This window comes from Pseudorasbora parva, chromosome 14 (genome assembly GCF_024679245.1).
Source record: "Pseudorasbora parva isolate DD20220531a chromosome 14, ASM2467924v1, whole genome shotgun sequence".
Lineage (NCBI taxonomy): Eukaryota > Metazoa > Chordata > Actinopteri > Cypriniformes > Gobionidae > Pseudorasbora > Pseudorasbora parva.
This window is the reverse complement of record NC_090185.1, coordinates 5,667,363-5,688,970: the sequence shown is the minus strand read 5'-3', so window position 1 is coordinate 5,688,970 and position 21,608 is coordinate 5,667,363. Positions and strand designations below refer to the sequence as shown.

Sequence of the window (21,608 nt, the reverse complement as noted above, 5' to 3'; positions counted from 1 at the left end):
TTACAATCTATACAAAGTGTTCCTGTTCCAGTTGACCTAATTTATGCTTCCTAAGAATCCTTTGGTGGATTTAAATTGTAGGAATGTGATAATGTGTTGTGTATGCCAGGTTAAAGAGATGTGTTTTTAGTCTAGATGTAAACTGACATAGTGTGTCTGCTTCCGGAGCATTGCTAGGAAAACTGTTCCAGAGTTTAGGTGTTAAATAGGAAAAGGATCGACCGCCTGCAGTTGATTTTGATATTCTTGGTATTACCAACTGGCCAGAGTTTTGAGACCGCAGTGAATTTGAAGGACTATAAAGTGATAAGAGTTCACTTAAAGGGTTAGTTCACCCAAAAATGTACGCAAAAAAAATCAAAATAACGACTTTATCCACTAAGTTATTGACATGGCAGCTCCACCGTTCAATACATAACCCGGAAGAGGAGGAGTTCACATCCGAGACCTACACGGAAGACAATATCTTGGCAGATTAAGTCATTATTTAGATTTTTTTTTGCACACAAAAACTATTCTAGTCGCTTGGTAAAATTGTTGTACAGCCGCTGTAGTGCGATGGACTTTGTAACGAAGTCTTTAGTGCCTTTATGGGTCTTAATTGTGAGTGGGTCAGTGGAAATGTACTGAATGCCAATGGAGGCCTTTCTGAAGCCTTTCTCAGCTTTCAACAAAAATATCTTCATTTGTGTTCCGAAGATGAACGAAGGTTTTACGGGTGTCCAACGACATGAGGGTGAGTAATTAATGAAATAATTTTCATTTTGGGTGAATTAACCCTTTAAGTACTGAGGGGCTATCTGGTTGTTAAGGCTGACGTCACGCGGCAGCGCTTCCGGGTCCAAAAGCTCTATCTTATACCACAAGAAAAACTATAAATGGTGCTAATATACACACACAATGTGGTGTGATACTACAAAAAAAGCTATAATCATAACCTTTTTCTCCATACAAAAATTCTAGATGGCCAGACAGTGATACATCTTTTTTAAAATATTAATGTATGTGATGCTGTGAGCACAGAGACTGTTGTGTAGACTGTAAGTATTTAAAATGTTAAACGGTTGATGTTTAATATGAATAAATTGCGCTCATAAACGGGCGTCAATGGCATTCTCAAGTGAAACAAGTTGAGGCTTGGACCCGGAAACGGCGTCCTTACGTCACGACTTAACAAGTGGATACCATTCAGGAATTGAGTTAGTAGCTAGTAGGATTGTAAATGTATGCAATGTTCGATAGAGAGCCAATGATTTTTAACTAGTATGGTCACACTTCCTGGTTCTAGTATGAACTCAAGCTGCTGGAGTTTGTCTATTAGGCCTACGGGGCACTTGCAGTAAAGCATTACAATAATCTAGCCTTGAGGCCAAGAACGCATTACATTTTCTGAATTTTTCATCAAATTTTCTCAAGACCAAAACGTTCTGGTAACCAAGTGATATTTCTCTAAATGAACGATTACATTTACAGGTTTCTGTGTGTTCGCATTAATGTTCACTCATGAATTTTGGGCAAACATTATACATGTCATTTACTGACGTTTGAGTTAAATCAGAGGTGTGAAACGTTGATCCTGAAAGTCCACTCTGCAGAGTTTAAATCCAACCCTAATCAAACACACCTTCAGGGATGGAGCTAAACTCTGCAAGAGAGTGGCCTGTCTGGATCAACGCTCCCCACCCCTGAGTGAAAAGAACCCATGTGATGTTTTTTTCCATTTGTTTTATCTGTTCAAACATCAGTGCATCTGGTTTGATCTGTCAGTGGATAAACAGCGTTTGCTGGATGTCTGTGGTTGATGTCTGTGCATTTTGTGGCTGAAGTGTTAATACATTTTCTCTCCTGCTAATAAGAAGCTCACAATCATCCACTCCATACAAAACATCCTTACACTGAAATAAAGTGAATCCATCAACAGTCCAATAAGAGTCACAGGTCAGAGGTCAGATATGATTAACAGCTCACAGCACTAAATAACACACCAGTAGATCCACATATCTAATCCAGTATTTCACTCTTCTGCTATTAGTTTTCATAGTTTTCAGAATTAATTTAAAACATGTAAGATCCACAAAAGCTTGTTTGATTCTGATGATGTTAAAGGTGATTGACATGTGAACGGAAACTGAGGTTGGGGGAGGGTTCACACACCACCAGATAAATATCACAGTTCAGTGCTTCAGATCAATCTTTCAGACACTTGAAGAGTCACTATCGTGGGCTTTTCAGTGAACCGATGAAGAAAATGTTTCTCAGATTAGTTTTGCTCTGTTCGTGTTTGTGGCGTCTGGATGGTGAGTTTTAAATGTGTTTTTATGGCTTCAGTTGTTTCTGTTCTGGTATCATGTGATAAATTACTGGTTAAATGAGTTAGAGAAGATTAACATTCACTGTTAGTGTCAGCAACGGTGGCTGTGGTGAAGCGCACGACTCAGGAAATAACTCAAAGAACAGTCTTTACATTTAATATACATTTATGCATTTGGCAGACGCTTTTATCCAAAGCGACTTGCATTGCATTCAAGGCACACATTTTACATTATTGTTAGTTCTTGCTTTCCCTGGGAATCAAACCCATGACCTTGGCGTTGCTAGCGCCACACTCTACTAGTTGAGCAACATGAAAGCTGTAGCTCAAGAGCTGTAGCTCTATACTCTAATAAACCACACAATACACAGGAGAATCATGGGGAGAAACACAAGCACGTAACGTAGACTATACCGGACGATGAACTGAACAGATCTCATAAAAAAAAATTTGCATGAAAATTTTGCATAAAAAAAAAAAAAAAAAATTCTGCACCAGCTTAGGTGAGAGCATAAGTCATTTCACTTTCTGCTCTTCTCGTTTTGGAAGATGAGCGAGAGTTAAGCCATGTTTCCACCGCAGGAACTTTTCCCAGTGTGGCAGTAAGAAGGGAGAGTTAGAGATTTAATTCAGCAACTACGGCACCCTGGAAATCCGCCAGGGACGATACCAAGTAAATTCTCTTTTGTTAAGACACCACAGGTTCGTTATCTATATGGGTGAAGAGACGCAAGTCGCATGTATGAAAAATTACCACTTTATTGTATCAATGTTGAATAAGAGAAGACAGACTTGAGAGCAGGATTCACCAATCTGCATCCAACACACACACACACACACACACACACACACACACACACACACACACACACACACACACACACACTATGCAAATACAAAATGACCAGAATCTGAGGTATCTGGAGAGTTAGGCCCACTGTCCAATTTAGAACGTTTCCGTGATACAATACACGCCCATACCACACGTGAAGATTGGATACAAGAAAACACACAGCACTAGGTGTGAACAACACACTATGGCAGCAGGACGTTACCCTCCAGAAACTCCCAGCTCCTGGAACAAAACAAAAAAAACAACAAAATGATGAAAGACAATCTGAACAGAAACCAAAAATAACAGAATACAAAATGAAACGCCTCGGTTACGTATGTAACCCTCATTCCCTGAGGAGGGAACGGAGACGTAACATCAGTGACTGACGAATGGGGGGTTTCGCTTAGAAGCCTATCATCTCTGAGACTAGAAAACGCCCAATGGCAGTGCCAATGCCATGAGCATGCGGGATTTGTATGCGTAACTCCGCCTACCCACGTGGGTATATAAGGAAGTAGCTGGCATGATCGCATTATGGTTTACCAGCTGAGGAGCCAAGTTGAACTCCCGTTCCAGTGGTACAGCAGATGTGGCAGAGGGACGTTACGTCTCCGTTCCCTCCTCAGGGAACGAGGGTTACATACGTGACCGAGACGTTCCCTTTCGTTCAGTCACTCCGAGTAACGTCAGTGACTGATCCCAATAGGGTCCCAATACAATTACGCCAGTCGGCTGTCTTCCAGTGCCCTGTGCAAGCACAAGTGCCCTGACATAAGACTAGTGCGGTCGAAGGCCTCCACTTAACACAGGAGATACCAAGGTACACTGGGAGGCATATTACAGGAGGAGATATGTGTTGCAAGTGGAGGACTTAGAATACACCTATGACCCGCTAAGGCTACATAAGGAAGATCACTGGGGTACCAGCCGCAGGTGGATTTTTAACCCCAGGAGGTGGCAAGCTTGCCAAGGGAAGACACCCGCTCAGGGAGGCTTACGGTGGAAATATACATGTGGGGGTCACCGGAGGGGAACCATGCACATAGGGGCACCTGGCCGGACACGAGTGTCTGGGCTGAGTAGGGCAGACTTACTGGTGTCTGCGTCAACAGTGCTGGAGGAGCTCGGGGCTTTCCGGAAGCTCACCTGAGAAGAATATTGCACGTATCCAGTCCGTGGAGTGGAATGGCGAGTGTCGAGTTATTTGGGAATTTTACATCAGTATTTGCTTCTAACTCGACAACAGAAACAGCCAATCACAGGGGACACAGGGAACAACTCCATATCACTTTTCAGCTCTTGTATTTGGTAATTTTGTCAGGTCAGACAGTAATTTTACAATTTGGCTCAATGATTCGATAAGGTTGATAACCCTAAAGAAAAAAAACAAACAAACAAAAGAATACATAATTGCTTAAGATTATATGCTTAAATGTGAACAAATGCAATGCAAATACAGACTTTTCCAGATACAACTGTCTCTAAATTCGTTAATTTACATGTTTGAGCTTACTTTCAAATTTATTAAAGCATAACATTATCATGCTACATTAACTATTTAAGTAAACCAGTGGTATAGGTCACTATTTCAGATTTTCTGAATACACAAGGTTGCATTTTTTATAAACACATAATAAACTGTGCATCACGCACTTAAATAATAACCACAGCATCAAATAACTAACTAATCTTCTCTATATTGTGCATTATAATATTCAAATAGCACAGATTTTAGTGACAATCAGTCCTTCATATAATCAAAGATAGATATTTTCATACTATCAGTGTCCCTGAGATGACCGATTTCTGAAGCGTTTCCCGTCTTGTATTACTCACGGCAGTCTTTTAAATGTTCTGCATTCATCAATTTTCATGCAGAAGTTGCATGTGCCTTTAATCTGCGTCATTAGCTCACTGCGGCGATAGCATTTTCTGCTTTCTCTGCATTCTAATTGTGCGTACGCGCGTGCATGCATCTGCCATGTGAGTTTCACTTTCTTCCGCCTTCACTCGTCATTATCCGCCGCTTGTCATCACTTTCCGCTACTCCGTCAGTAGATTTGAATTTAGCTCCTCCGTTTTGCTGATTTTCTTTGACAGTGCAGAAATCTCAGACACAAATCTGCTTTTTAGCTTCACAGCAAGAAAGCGAAGACACCTGAGCCAATCCATTACTGATCGCTTTTAGAGGCGAGTACATAGTCGGATACAGGCTCCACTCAGAGATTGTAAAATCTGGCGAATGTGTTCGGTGTTGCCCAGCCTGCAGCTCTGCAGATGTCTGTTAGCGCTAAAGCCCAAGAGGAGGCCACACTCCGAGTGGAATGTACCCTCACCCCAAAGGGGCATGGGCGCCCCTGCTGCTGGTATGCCAAAACAATGGTGTCCACTATCCAGTGAAACAACCTTTGCTTTGAGAGAGCCTTCCCTTACAGCTTCCCACCATAACAGACAAAGAGCTGGTCTGAGGTCCTGAAACACCATGTCCTGTCTACGTAAGCGCGAAGAGTGCGTACTGGACAGAGCAGTGCCAAGGCTGGGTCTGCCTCCTCCAAGGGCAGCGCTTGCAGGTTCACCACCTGGTCTCTGAACGGAGTGGTGGGAACCTTGGGCACATATCCAGGCCGGGGTCTCAGGATCACGTGAGAGTCACTCGGCCCGAATTCCAGGCACGCTTCGTCAACCGAAAATGCCTGCAGGTCCCCTACCCTCTTGATGGAGGCCAGTGCGGTCAGGAGCGCTGTTTTCATAGACAACTTACCATCTACTGACCGCACCGGCTCAAATGCAGTGCACTTAAAACTACTAAGAGGTCCCAAGAGGATGCGAGAGGAGCACGAGTTGGATGTAGTCTCCTCGCCCCCCTCAGGAACCTGATGACCAGGTCGTGCTTACTTACCGGTTTACCATCCAAGAGGTCATGGTAGGCGGCAAAAGCGGCCACATAAACATTCAGGATGGAAGGAGACCATCCTGATTGTTTATGGTTCCACCGACCTGACCCGATTGGGCATTTCCAGGGGTCTTCTTGGTGAGAAGAGCACCAGCTGACGAAAAGGTTCCACTTCAACGCATAGGCCTGTCTCGTGGACTCGGCCCTAGCGGAAGTGATGGTAGCCACCACCAGAGGTGGTAGGGTACTCAAACCTGCCCCGTCCCATCCAGGAGCCACACGTGGAGGTTCCAGACATTGCGATGCGGGTGCCACAGGGTGCCCCGTCCCTGAGAGAGGAGATCCTGTCTCAGAGGAATCGGCCAGGGAGGGGCTGTCACAAGGAGCACTAGTTCTGGGAACCAGGTCTGGCCGTGCCAGTACGTGGCGACCAAGATGACCTGCTCCTTGTCCTCCCTGACCTTGCACAGAACCCATGCAAGAAGGCTCACTGGGGGAAACGCATACTTGCGTAGGCCCTGCGGCCAGCTGTGCGCCAGAGCATCCGTGCCGAGACATCCTGAACGGAAGCCTGTGAAGGGATCGGTTCAAGACGCGAAGGTCCAGGATTGGTCGTAACCCACCAGTTTTCTTTGGTACAATGAAGTATGGGCTGTAGAAGCCGGACTTCATCTCGGCCGGAGGGACGAGCTCGATCGCGCCCTTCACCAGCAGGGTACACCATGGTGTAACGGACACCCCCGAAAGCAGGGAAGAGCTCGCGTGAACTGAATCGCGTAGCCGAGCCTGATGGTCCACGCAACCCAGCGGGACAGTCCCGAAAGCTGAAGCCGGGCTTCCAGGGAGTGCACCAACGGGGTCATACGGAGCACCAGTGTATCCGCGGTGGGGCAGCGAGGCAGTGTTACCGGCCCGGACGTAGGTGGCATAGCGGCCCGGTGTGGGGGCACTGGTAACAACTGCGTCCTGACAGAGGAGACCAGGAAAGGACTCACGTTCCACTGGGGTCTGCTCTGAAAGGGGGTTGGCGACAGAGAGGGACGAGAGAGGCGCGGCCCGAGGGCGGCACACACTGCCGTCACCGGTCTCTGGGTGCTCAGGGATGGGTTTGTCAGTTCTTTCTTAAACCACATTAGGGTGCTGCTGCCCCGTGGAGTAGCAGCGGAATAAAGGCTTCTCAGCCCTCCACCGGGGGAAGGAGCGGTCCTGCCACCGTCTCCCAAAAAGAACTGCCCATTCCTGAGCTGTCCGTGTCAGGAGCTCCACTTAGCCTGGCGTTTAGCTGGCTGCGGGGCTGGAGTTGACTGGAGGCTGCTACGGCCGCGTGGGAGCGGGGGGTACTGCAAGAGGTTGCCCTCGGTGACAAGGCGTCTGGACGGAGGACGTGCCACGTGTGAGCTCTTTTTGTGAGAGGATAACCTCGCAGTCGATGCCGAAGCGCCCAGGGACCACACACCAACTGTATACCGAATCCACTGACCAGCAGGCAGGAAGTATGTGATCGCTGGAACACGCCATTGAAACCAACACCGACTGGAAGATCTTGTCGTCTCGAAAATCAGACAGTAACTCAGAAGGCTTTAGAAGTGAAAGGTATGTAACCCTTTGCTCCGAAGCTTAAAAACATAATGCGATCATGCCAGCTACTTCCTTATATACCCAAATGGGTAGGTGGAGTTACGCATGCAAATCTCGCATGCCCTTGGCATTGGCACTGCCATTGGCCGTTTTCTAGATCTCGGAGATGATAGGCTTCTAAGCGAAACCCCCATTCGTCAGTCACTGACGTTACTCGGAGTGACTGAACGAAAGGGAACATTAAAAGTTGAAAATATCCCTATATTAAGTTAAAGACAAATTCGCACTTAACACACTTAACATGCACTCTGACATCTGGCAGTCCAGTTACAATGTCAGAGTGAGGTGACATACGTTGACTGAATACACACAGTACTGATATACAGCCACTAGAATCAAACAGGTGGCAGTCAGCGGAAACAAATTGGCCAGCAAGGCCGCTCAGACCTCAGAGGCGATAATCTCAGAAACAGTTACTATTAGGAAGATAAAACTAAACAGCACAATGATAAAACTGTGGTAACAGCAGACTTGCCGGAAAACCGAGTGGCAATAAAACCGTCGGACTTGTAATAGCAACAAAACAGCAGCGCTAGCCCAAACGCGTTTCATGCAGGAGACAGTCACCCCAGCATCATCTATGCCGAGTGTCCGTGAAGGAACTGATTATCCTGCTAAAACAACAATTGATTAGCTCACTTAATTGAAACGTTAGTCAAAAAGGATAACCATACGTACCGAGTGATTGTCACAGAAACGCATAGCTCTACTCACAGCATGAATCACCACGGCTCACACATATTTACATTAAAACCACTGGAATTAAATGAACGCAAGTGACCACAAAACCATTTTAACATGGACAAACAATAGAATTTAGCTTACCTACACATAACAGCCTGCCCACACATCACCGCAAGGCTGCAGACCAAACAATCCCTTACTGAATAGCGGGCCGTCCTCGCCATAGGGGCGGAGCTTGAAATGACACCCTCAGGTAGCGGACACAGGATTTTAAATAGACAGGCCTCAAATGCTGATAGGCTGCCACTCTAAATACAGGGGAGGGTACTTGCTCACCCTGCTACACCAGGAACTAGGAACTTTGGGCTGGTACTCAGTGTGTTTCGACTGCAGGAACCGGGGTCTAAATGAAGCTTCGAGTAAATATTTCCCCCTCCAAATGGCCCTGTTCATGAGGTAGTACTTTTTCAATGTTCAGGAACATTTGAGGGTGGGACTTGGGCACTAAACATACTGATTCAGTGGTCAGGGTTTTACCTGAGCACTGTTTCTGATCATGTCCATCCTTTTATGACCACCATGTACCCATCCTCTGATGGCTACTTCCAGCAGGATAATACACTGTGTCACAAAGCTCGAATCATTTCAAATTGGTTTCTTGAACATGACAATGAGTTCACTGTACTAAAATGACCCCCAGAGTCACCAGATCTCAACCCAATAGAGCATCTGTGGGATGTTGTGGAACGGGAGCTTCCTGTGTGTGTGTGTGTGTGTGTGTGTGTGTGTGTGTGTGTGTGTGTGTGTGTGTGTGTGTGTGTGTGTGTGTGTGTGTGTGTGTGTGTGTGTCTGTATATATATATATACAGTCTTGTTCAAAATAATAGCAGTACAATGTGACTAACCAGAATAATCAAGGTTTTTAGTATATTTTTTATTGCTACGTGGCAAACAAGTTACCAGTAGGTTCAGTAGATTGTCAGAAAACAAACAAGACCCAGCATTCATGATATGCACGCTCTTAAGGCTGTGCAATTGGGCAATTAGTTGAAAGGTTTGTGTTCAAAAAAATAGCAGTGTCTACCTTTGACTGTACAAACTCAAAACTATTTTGTACAAACATTTTTTTTTTCTGGGATTTAGCAATCCTGTGAATCACTAAACTAATATTTAGTTGTATGACCACAGTTTTTTAAAACTGCTTGACATCTGTGTGGCATGGAGTCAACCAACTTGTGGCACCTCTCAGCTGTTATTCCACTCCATGATTCTTTAACAACATTCCACAATTCATTCACATTTCTTGGTTTTGCTTCAGAAACAGCATTTTTGATATCACCCCACAAGTTCTCAATTGGATTAAGGTCTGGAGATTGGGCTGGCCACTCCATAACATTAATTTTGTTGGTTTGGAACCAAGACTTTGCCCGTTTACTAGTGTGTTTTGGGTCATTGTCTTGTTGAAACAACCGTTTCAAGGGCATGTCCTCTTCAGCATAGGGCAACATATTTTAACATATGCAAACTGATCCATGATCCCTGGTATGCGATAAATAGGCCCAACACCATAGTAGGAGAAACATGCCCATATCATGATGCTTGCACCTCCATGCTTCACTGTCTTCACTGTGTACTGTGGCTTGAATTCAGAGTTTGGGGGTCGTCTCACAAACTGCCTGTGGCCCTTGGACCCAAAAAGAACAATTTTACTCTCATCAGTCCACAAAATGTTCCTCCATTTCTCTTTAGGCCAGTTGATGTGTTCTTTGGCAAATTACAACCTCTTCTGCACATGCCTTTTTTTTTAACAGAGGGACTTTGCGGGGGATTCTTGAAAATAGATTAGCTTCACACAGACGTCTTCTAACTGTCACAGTACTTACAGGTAACTCCAGACTGTCTTTGATCATCCTGGAGGTGATCATTGGCTGAGCCTTTGCCATTCTGGTTATTCTTCTATCCATTTTGATGGTTGTCTTCCGTTTTCTTCCACGTCTCTCTGGTTTTGCTCTCCATTTTAAGGCATTGGAGATCATTTTAGCTGAACAGCCTATCCTTTTTTGCACCTCTTTATAGGTTTTCCCCTCTCTAATCAACTTTTTAATCAAAGTACGCTGTTCTTCTGAACAATGTCTTGAACGACCCATTTTCCTCAGCTTTCAAATGCATGTTCAACAAGTGTTGGCTTCATCCTTAAATAGGGGCCACCTGATTCACACCTGTTTCTTCACAAAATTGATGACCTCAGTGATTGAATGCCACACTGCTATTTTTTTGAACACACCCCTTTCAACTAATTCAACTAATTGCCCAATTGCACAGCCTTAAGAGCGTGCATATCATGAATGCTGGGTCTTGTTTGTTTTCTGAGAATCTACTGAACCTACTGGTAACTTGTTTGCCACGTAGCAATAAAAAAATATACGAAAAACCTTGATTATTCTGGTTAGTCACATTGTACTGCTATTATTTTGAACAAGACTGTATATATATATTAGGGCTGAACGATATTCTGTTTTAACATCGACATTGCGATGTGCGCGTGTGCGATAGTCACATCGCAGGAACATGCGATGTGAAGGGTAATAGTATTTTCATACGGTCTATGGTAGTAGCCCATGGTGTATTAAGGAAGCACATAGTAAACACGAGTTTGTTGCTGGAGTGACATACACATTCCTCATGCCTGCACAGTGATTGGTTCGCTGTGCCGCTGCTCACCGCTCACGGCCAAACATTCACTGCTAAAATGCGCACCGAAGAGGGGAAAAAAAAGGTTTGTACCAGAAATCATCTTTTTGGGACTATTTTGGCTACATAAAGGAGGATGTTGAACAAAAAGAGGCACTTTGCATGGAGTGTCTTGTGGCCACAAAACAAGAAAACACCACCAATTTGTCTGATCACTTAAAACGGCACCACAAAGATCTTTACGACGAATACAAAGCAGGGCTCGACATTAACGCTTGTCCGGGATATGTGGGTGTTTTGAAGGGACAAGTGAAAGAGAATTTTACTTGACTGACGGACAAGAGCCTGATTAAAACACAAAATAACTAGCGAATCACCAAAATGCAAGAATGTTTGTGCATTTATTTAGTGTAAGTGGCGACCGATTGTGAATAATATATAATGAACTGACGATAATAAGGTCGTGCTGTTCACGCTCGTGCAGCCTCTCGAGGAGAAATCACAACACTAGAGCGTTTTCCTGAATATAATCACGACTGTAAATGACAATTTATTGTTTTTGTTCTATTTCAGTAGTGAAAATCGTTCATAATAGACCCGTAACACGTCTCACTCACAGCAACAAGTGTGAACGATTCAGCGTTCAAATGAATCGTTTGAATGAACGACTCAGTGACTCACTCATTAAGACGGTCACCTGCTGCCACCTACTGGAGGTTTAGTTTCATGTTTACACATACTTTCCAACATTTCTTTTTGTTACTTGTAATGAAGCTTGCTTATTAGTGAAATTATTAATATCACCGAATGGTAATTATTGACTTTAGCCTGGATTGATGGCTCTCAATATCGCAATATATATCGTTGGGGGAAAAAAATATCGCAATGTAATTTTTTTCCAATATCGTGCAGGCCTTATATATATATATAATAGTATTAACTTCACATTTAAATGTTTAAAATTATTTGAGTGAAGCTTCATCAAACCAACATCATGTGATTTTAAAGCTTTAATCTGTGAAAAACTCTGTTCTTCAGGAGGGTTTAGTGTCTCAAAAGTGAAGTCAGTGATGGAGGGAGATTCAGTGACTCTAGACTCTGATCTCACTGACCTAAAGGATGGTGATGTGATTCAGTGGAGGTTTGGAACTGAATACACTTTAATCGCTGAAATCAATGTAACGGCCGACAGCTTCACTGTATATGATGAACATGCTGATGGGAGATTCAGACACAGACTGAAGCTGGACAATCAAACCGGATCTCTGACCATCACAAACACCAGACCTGAACATACCAGATATTACGAACTACAGATCAACAGTGTGATCAAGAGTTTTATTCTCATTGTTCTTTGTGAGTTAAATATCAGATTCACTTGTTTTATATTTTAATCAACTTAAAATATCAAACTATTTACTTTTGAATATGACTGTCTTAATCTGTGTTGAACCCTGTTTCTGTTTGTTCTCCATGTATGTGTTTGATAATACAGTTGAAATATCAGCGAAGGAGGGACATTCAGTGACTCTAAACTCACATCTAACTGAAATTAAGAATGACGATCAGATTCTGTGGAGGTTTGGATATGAAAACACTTTAATCGCTGAAATCAATTATCGGACCGACAACTTGACTGTATATGATGATGTTCTTGATGGGAGATTCAGAGACAGACTGAAGCTGGACAATCAAACTGGATCTCTGACCATCACAAACACCAGACCTGAACATGCTGGACGTTATGAACTACAGATCAATAATATGAGGGCTGATTTCTTTCTCACTGTCACTGGTGAGTTAAAAAAATTGTTTACACCTTTTATCATATTGTTAATTTTAAATTTAAATTTGAAACTATTTAGTACATCATTATAAAGTTATTTAAAGGGATAGTTCACTTTAAAATGAAAATTCTGTCATCCTTTACTCACCCTCAAGTTGTTTCAAACCTGTATGAATTTCTTTCTTCAGTTGAACACAAGGGTTAACCAAGCAGTTAACTGGAGCCATTGACTTCCATAGTATTTTTTTTTTTAACTACTTGGAAGTCAATGGCTCCAGTTAACTGCTTGGTTAACCCTTGTGTTCAGCTGAAGAAAGAAATTCATACAGGTTTGAAACAACTTGAGGGTGAGTAAAGGATGACAGAATTTTCATTTTAAAGTGAACTATCCCTTTAAGAGAATACTCTTAAATAACTGTATAATGGTGTACTAAATAGTAAATAGTTCAAATCTGTGACAAACCCTGTTTCCGTGTGTCCTGTGTGTGTTTGCCGATTCAGTTTCAGTGACGGAGGGAGATTCATTCAATCTAGTCGCTGAGCTCACTGAAATGAAGTATGATGATCAGATTCAGTGGAGGTTTGGAACTGAAAATACTTTAATCGCTGAAATCAATGTAAAGGCCGACAGCTTCACAGTATATGAAGATGTTCTTGATGGGAGATTCAGAGACAGACTGAAGCTGGACAATCAAACTGGATCTCTGACCATCACAAACATCACAACTGAACATGTTGGACGTTATAAACTACTGACCAATAGTGTGATCAAGAGTTTCATTCTCACTGTCATTGGTGAGTTAACTATCATTTTGTAATCAACATGTTTCATTGTTAAAATTGCTAATTTGCCTAAGGCCTTTAAATGATTGATTTCTCAATCATATGGTAGTCCTTACTTTGAGTGTGAAAAAATTAAGTCAAAAGAAGGAGATGAGAAAAAAATCTTCTATGTTTCTTTCTGAGCGTGTTTCTATGTCCCGAAGCACCAGGGAGAATGCTCAATCAGGCAGTATTACACTAAACTTTGCAGTGAATAACAAGGTGAACGTGGTCAATATAGACAGAGGAAATTGGGTAAATGATACACAGGTGTAAACAATGAGTGATGTAACAACTGAGACAAATCAGACACATAATGACTTGCTACATTTAACAAATGTACTTTAAATGCTTTCCCCAAGAAAGCCTTCCCCCAACACCACACAGAAAGGTCCTTGGTTACCCGGGAATCCAACTGATAGGGTTTATGGCCCTAAAGAATGTGTCAAGTTATAGACAAACCATCTATAAATGAACATGCACCCCAGGACAAGGTCTTGTCAAATTTCCCTTGTATGTTATCTCATTCATGCATGTCTTATAAACAACTTACTATTTCATGTTACCTCATATATGGACTTTTTACTGCGCCGAGTCGAAGTACCCTCAGCAGTGCTATTCCGCCATACATTATAGTTCTCCTTTTTAATCCGCTTAGAAAAGCGCCATGTTTTATTTTGTGTCCTCATACTTGATCGTTCAACTATTCGTGTAACTTTAAAACATGGAGGTGTTTGGTCGCTTCTAACTTGATCTCTGTTTGGTACCATAGTGAATGAACTGGGCTTAGTGGGCTAAGCTAAATGCTATCAGATCGTCACCGCGTGTCAGAACGATTAAGAGACGAGAGAGGTATGTATCAACTAATTTTAGTTAAGGGAATAACATAGTTTAATATGAAAAAGCCGTGAAGTTTCCCTTTAACAGCGCAGTAATCTATTTACAGTAATCCACATATTATCTGAAGACTTTCTAAAAAAAACTATAAGCAGATTATGTGAAATATTGTAACAAAATAGACACAGCTCCTGGTCCAACAGGCACATTAAAACTACAGTTAGCATCAAGGTACAAGACTAAAATTACATTTTTACTCAAAATGTCACTTTAGACCACCATTGAGTGTTTGTATTAGCTTCCTGTCACGATATAATGAGGATTTCATTCATATGGTGATGTTAAAACGTTATATTTAGCATTTTATATAGCGCTAATCGCTACACCTGCTATAGCAGTCATAATGTAAACATCCATTATTAATATAAAATAGCAGAAATCACATAAAAAAATCACACAACCTTATTGCATAGTTATTAGCTAGTTATAGATAGTTATAGTTTATTAGCTTCTTAGTTCATGTGTAGAAATGTAGAATTGGTTCGTTCTGAGACAGAATGAGGACGTGTTAACACAGGAGGAGCACATCATGCGGAGGGCAGTGTTAAGCATGTAAGATTATTGACAGCTCAGTGAGCAAATGAACACCTGATGACTCATATCTGATACTTACATTTAGTGTATTCCTAAACTGTTGAATAGGCTAGGCTGGGAAGGATCCACTTGTTCTAACTTTCGCTGCCCTGGGAGAAGTACAGTAGTATTCAAAAGTACAGAAGTACAAAAGTAGCCCAAAATGTCCAATGTGATCAGAAAGCTGACTTCTCCACTGGATTTGTTGGTCTTGTTTGGGGGGTGTAGGAGTGCCAAAATTGTACTTACTGGGTGTAAATCAACCCTCAGAAAATAATTGTATATGCAGCAACAACTTAAAAGTAGCCCAATTCCATGGGAAAACCCTGGACTTGGCAACACTAAAGGTAGGCCGTATTTGAAGGGCCCTTTGAACGGGTACAGCCTTAGTCACACAGCAGCAACACAATCAGCTTTCAAATGCGGCCTTCAAAGGATGCAGCCCCTTAATTGTGACACAGCCATTGTAAAAAAATAAAAATAATTAAGGAGTGGTTGATTATGATTTCACTTTTTTAACTTTAGTTAGTGTGTAATGTTACTGTTTGAGCATAAACAGCTTTTGCAAAGTTATGAAACTTAAAAGTTCAATGCAAAGGACAATATTTTCTAAAATTTACATAAACTCTGCCCCCGGGAACTCGCAGGAAAGGCCATGTTGAGAAGGGGAAGAGTTGTTGTAGTTAAGCACATTTGGGAGTTCACTCAACTTGTCACATCCATCTTTTCACATTTATTGCAGTGCAGCATGTAACACAAATGCAATAGCATTTCATGAAGGCAAGATGACAACATAAGTTATAACTGTAATAAAACTAAACTATATTGTTCTACCTTAATGAAGCATATTTTAACTGGTTATGTGCATCTTACATTAGTTCACACAAGATCAATTTATAGAATATCATGACAGAACATGCTAATCGATGACTTAAAGATAGTAAACTCCACATTAGCTACATAAATTACATAAAGGTATGCTGAAGCATTAAGAGTTCCTTTCACTGAAACTAAGGGGCTGGGACCAAGCCCATCCCCAGAAAAACAACACCACACCATAATTCCCTTTACACTTACAAAAAAAAAAAAAAAAAAAAAAACATACACTTGGCACAATCCAATCAGGCAAGTAATGGACTTATTGCTCAGGTGGCAACCTATCATGGTACCACACTTGAGTTCGATGAGCTCCTGAGTTTGTAGAAGCATATGCATGCCTAGTGCTTGATTTATACACCTGTGACCATGGAAGTGATTGGAACAATAATAATAATAATTTGTTCGATTTATATAGCGCTTTTCAAGGCACTCAAAGTGCTTTACATTTAAGGGGGGTATCTCCTCAACCGCCACCTGTCACATCCCTGTCTTGTGTGCACATGTGGGTTTTGTTATTCTGAGCATGTGCTCATGTAATTGTCTGATCCCTACCCCCTTGTTATCTGATTAGTGTTTGATTTCTCCCACCTGTTCCCTCTTGATTTCTTCCCTTTATAAGCTCCTTGTGTTTGTCAATCTGGGTCGTATCCTTGTTCTGTCTACGTCTCCCGTTTCCCTGTGATTTCCCCAGTTGGTATGTTTTTGAGTTTATGTTTTGATTATCTATTTTGCTCCTAGTGGGTTTTGTTTTGTATTTATGTTTCTTTTTATAAATAAATCATTAATTTCTGCAATTGAGTCCTCGCACCATTTTCCTTTGTTTGTGACGTGACATAGGGAAACAACCATGTCCCATGTCGAGGACTCAGCAGAAGAGGGTTTCGCCCCATCTACCTGCTCCTACTGTCTCGTGCCCTACTACGAGCGCATCCTGAGGTTCCAGACCTTAGCATCCCTCCGCCAACATGGGACCGATCTGAGGAGGTTCGCGGTCAAGTTTCTTGAAGCGGCGGAGGGATTGAAGCTGAATGAGGGCCCTCTTAAGGACCTTTTCTTTTATGCACTCGATGGGCCCATTGACTGGCTTTTTAGGAGCATATATGATGTAGGGACTTGTGAGGCGATAGTGGAGGGTCTCGCTCGCCAGCAGGAGCGAGTGGCCAAGGAGAGGAAGACTGTTCCGGTGGTCCCAGTGCCGGTGGTCCCAGTGCCGGTGGATCGTGTTCCGGTGGTCCCTGTGCCGATGGTCTGTGTTCCGGTGGACTCTATTCCGGTGGTCCGTGTTCCGGTGGACCCTGTTCCAGTGGTCTTGAAATGGAGGAGGAGAAGGAAGGCTCCCTCCATGCCTGTTCCAGTGGTCCCAGTTCCGGTGGATCGCATTCCAGTGGTCCCTGTGCCGGTGGATCGTGTTCTGGTGGTCCCTGTGCCGGTAGATCGTGTTCCGGTGGTCCCTGTGCCGTTGGTCCCTGTGCCAGTGGTCCCGGTGCTGGTGGATCGTGTTCCGGTGGGCCCTTTTCTGCCTGCGCTGCTGAGGCGTCCTGCTCTGCCTGCGCCACTGAGGCGTCCTGCTCTGTCTGCGCCGCCTGGACGCAGTGGGCAGCACTGGCCACTTGAACTTTTTGGGCCACCATGGCCTCCTGAATTTTGTTTTCCCCATTTTCCCTTGTTGACCCCTCCCTTGTCTGTTCCTTCCTTGTCTGTTTCCCCTGTCCCTCCTGCACCACCCTGGTCTGTCCCTCCCTGGTCTGTCCCTCCCGCCCCTTCCACACTGCCCAGGTCTTTCCCTCCTTGGTCTGTCCCACCCGTCCCGCCCTGGTCTGTCCCCCAGCCCCTGTCTCATCCGAAGGACGGTGCTCTTTGTCAGTATAGTGTCCCCATCACTATACTGGGGTGTTAGGACCCACACAGACCACAGGGTGAGCGCCCTGTGCTGGCCTTACTAACACTTCAACCAGCAGCACCTAGTTTTCCCAGTTGGTCTCCCATCCAGGTACTGACCATTTTCAGCCCTGCTTAGCTTCAGTGGGAAACCAGTCTTGGGCTACAGGGTGGTATGGCTGCTGGCCAGCTGAAAAGCTGAAATCAATGATTTATAGGGGTGTCCCAATACTTTTGGAAATATAGTGTACATTTAGCCAGCATTTTATTATACTTATTGCAGAAATAACACTTTTCATTACAAGGGTAATGAAAAGTGAGTAATACATATATATTACAGTCTTCATGCCCAAATATACTAAATTTATATGTTCATGTTTGTTGTGAACTAAGTTCTTTTTCAAATGTAGTACTTTGACAGAATGCACTTTTGCAAGTGGTAAGAGAAAACCAATCGTTTAGATTGAAAAAAATTGTTAAAATTTTAAGAATTTTGTTTTTCATTGACTCCTAGGGGTGACAGTTAAAGGGATAATTTATTTTGCATTTATACCATCTATGTTTATGTTTAACTTTCTATTAAATTGTTTTTAAATGGCCTACGTTTGATCAGTCTTGGTTCCTCTCGATATTTCTTCCTCGTCTGCATGAATATCTTCATTGATCCTCATTTCTCTTTATTCTCTCATGTTTTCAGCTCGTCTGCCTGTTCCTGTCATCAGCAGTAACTATTCACAATGTTCTTCATCCTCATCGTCCTCCTCATCATCAAATTGTTCTCTGGTGTGTTCATCAGTGGTGAATGTGAGTAATGTGACTCTCTCCTGGTACAAAGGAAGCAGTTTATTGTCCAGCATCAGTGTGTCTGATCTCAGCGTCAGTCTCTCTCTACCTCTGGAGGTGGAATATCAGGATAAAAACACCTACAGCTGTGTGCTGAACAATCCCATCAGCAACCAGACTCAACATCTGGACATCACTCAACTCTGTCACACATGTGCAGGTACGGCAGCACGGCTGATATTAGTTGATGTCAGCACTGATATTAGTGTTAATTTTATTATAAAGAATGGAGCTTGTTTCAATGATTAGTGATTCAACAAATATTCAGCATTTTATTGCTTAAAAATTGTTGGTTTGTCTCTCCATCCACGGCCCATGCAGGATTCTTCTCCAGCACCATGTTTCGAATGAGTCAATCTTCTTTCAGTCTTGTTTCTGGATTGTCCAGCTTTTGCAAATGTAGTTGACAGTCTATAGACTTCGTAGCCGTCTTGCTCACCAACAAATGGCATAATATTTCTTGAGTTCTAGTTGAATCAGTCATCGCTCAAAATCACTCAAAACAATCTAAATTTCTCTTCCATTATGCTCGAATTTATCAATTTATTATGATCTTGGTCTTCCTCTGTCACAACACAGGAGAGGAGACATGAAGGTAAAAGTAACAGTGCTTTATTGTGTCGGTGAAGATCTGCAAGTGAACTGGGCCTTATGTTGTGTGATGTCACTGGTGGAATGCCAGACCTTTTGACCGAGATGGTAGGTGGGTGTAGCAGCTCTTTGTTGGATGAAAGACAAATCTTTGGAGCATGTTTCGGAATACTTTGTTCATGAAGCCTTGGAAGATGGAAGACGAGTTATCTTGTCCATACAGCATAAACTGGTATTCATAGTGCCCAGAAGGTGTGATGAAGGCTTTTTTCCACTTGTCGCCCTTGCGGATAAAAATAAAGTTGTAAGTTTTGTGCAGGTCCAGCTTGGAGAAGAGTACATCTCATTACTCATCCATGGCTGTTGTCTCTGGGATCCATGGCTGTCGTCTCCCTCTACCCTCTTTTACTCTCAAAAGAGGGTAGATTCTACCTTTGCATAGATGGGCATCCAGCACCAGCTCGGTGGCATAGTCCCATGGCCGATGAGGTTGAAGTGGCTAGATGTTTACTGAAAGCGTCCTGAAATACCCAATACTCATCTGGGACCATCATGGTAGAATGCCCTTCTAAACATTCAGTGAACCACAGTATAAACACAGGTTGTGATGAATACATCATTGTTGCTCATATTGGGTTAGGTGGAAGGAGTCGACCTGCATAGGTTCACCAGTTGGTGCTGCTGGAGTAGTGGATGGTAAGAAGGAAAATGATTGCAGTGGTGGTGAGTCCATCTGACAGGCTGAGCGATTCGAATGAATTGAATGTGGTTTTCTAGTTCCATGGTCTTATCATAAATCATGAGTTGAAGTCTCAAGTCTGGGGAAAGGCCTTGACAGAAAGCAATTATTGATTCTGTTTCATTCCACCCACTTGCTGCTGCTAGGGTGCAGAATTGCACAGCGTCATCATCAACTGAAGATTCACCTTGATGGAGGTGATAGAGTTCCTTGATGTCATATACCTGTCCTGCTTTATGTGCACATGTGGGTTTTGTTATGTCTACGTCTCCATATCTGCACTTGAGTCCTCACACCAGTTTTCTGTTGATGTTTGCGATGAAGCTGTTCAGATAGTGAGTGGGTTGTTTTGACACCACATGGAGTATGCCCACTGAAGAGTGTGACCAGACAGGGGAGATTTTACGTAGGCTAAATCTTGGCTTTTTTGTTTTAGATACGCTGAGCCTAAATTTTGAACTGCAGGGAAAACTAATACAAATTTGCTGCGACCCTCCGCCACTTCAAAGAACGTCACTGGTCAGGCCATGAGGCTGAATTAAGTGGAAGGGGGAACTGTAGTGGAATTTTTGATGCTTCAACCAGTCAATCCAGATGATTAGGTTCCATTTTGGATCTTTGTTGTTTGTGGTCCAGTATTCTATAGTCATAACACAGGAGAGGAGACACAAAAGTAAAAGTAACAGGGCTTTATTAATGTGTCAGTGAAGATCTGGAAGGTCGGCTGACGGGAATGAAGATCAAATGAACTTAGCTAATGGATTCTTTACCTTGCAGGGTAGATGACAAGCATAATAAAGAGAGTGGGTCCAAGATAACGAGTCTTTGGAAGCAGACGATGAATGTAGGCAAATGTAAGTGAGACCTGTGATTAAGTTTGTTCATTTAAAGAGACCGGACAATGAGTGCAAGTAAACTAGGTACTCATGTGGTGCTTGTTGAGGGTGTGACAGGTGTGGCAATTTATTATTCAGGTGACAAGTGGGTTGAGCTGAAGGACCTGGTGCTGATGCTGTGATGGATGAATCTGTGACATCGTCATGTTCATTTCTAGTCCCATCATTTGACTTTCGTCTCTTAAGTTTCCTCAGTTGATCTTCTATAACTCAGAAATGTATAATAAAACATGCAGTTTGTGAGTTCTACTGTTACTCACAATAGAATGGAATAAACTAGAACGTTTTAAATTAATTTAAATGTAAAACATCACAATACTACTATGATGTTTGCTCATTACTAGATCAAACTAATCTCTCTCTCTCTCTCTCTCTCTCTCTCTCTCTCTCTCTGTCTCTCTCTCTCTCTCTCTCTCTCTCTCTCTCTCTAGTTACAGTCTCTGTGTCTCTGATAGTGCTGGTCTCTGCTGGATTTCTGCTGATTGTTGCTGCAATAGTGATCTTTTGCATCTGCAAGAAATGTAGAAAAACTGATCAAGAAGGCAAGTGTTAAATTCTAAACGGCTATTGAATTTAGTACAAGTAAAAAGTGTTATAACAAATAATAATATATTATACTGTATATGAACTTTAATGCCATCCTATTCTTAAT

The 21,608-nt window shown here is 42.8% G+C and overlaps 2 protein-coding genes across 4 annotated transcripts in view; both read left to right on the top strand.

The window, feature by feature from the left end:
* The window catches only part of LOC137039953 (uncharacterized), a 65,866-nt gene that overhangs the window by 913 nt on the left and 43,345 nt on the right, over window positions 1-21,608 (top strand). The gene's annotated exons all lie outside the window — the stretch shown is intronic.
* LOC137039950 (uncharacterized) overlaps window positions 11,939-21,608 on the top strand; it is a 36,321-nt gene continuing 26,651 nt past the window's right edge. For 2 of the 3 annotated variants that reach the window (XM_067415311.1, XM_067415310.1), the window contains exons 1-5: window positions 11,939-12,408; window positions 12,548-12,847; window positions 13,340-13,633; window positions 18,585-18,890; window positions 21,388-21,498. In XM_067415311.1, coding sequence (XP_067271412.1) covers window positions 12,123-12,408; window positions 12,548-12,847; window positions 13,340-13,633; window positions 18,585-18,890; window positions 21,388-21,498 — 1,297 coding nt within the window. In that variant the 5' untranslated portion in view covers window positions 11,939-12,122. The remainder of the gene's footprint in view (window positions 12,409-12,547; window positions 12,848-13,339; window positions 13,634-18,584; window positions 18,891-21,387; window positions 21,499-21,608) is intronic. The other variant, XM_067415309.1, reaches the window with a different exon arrangement.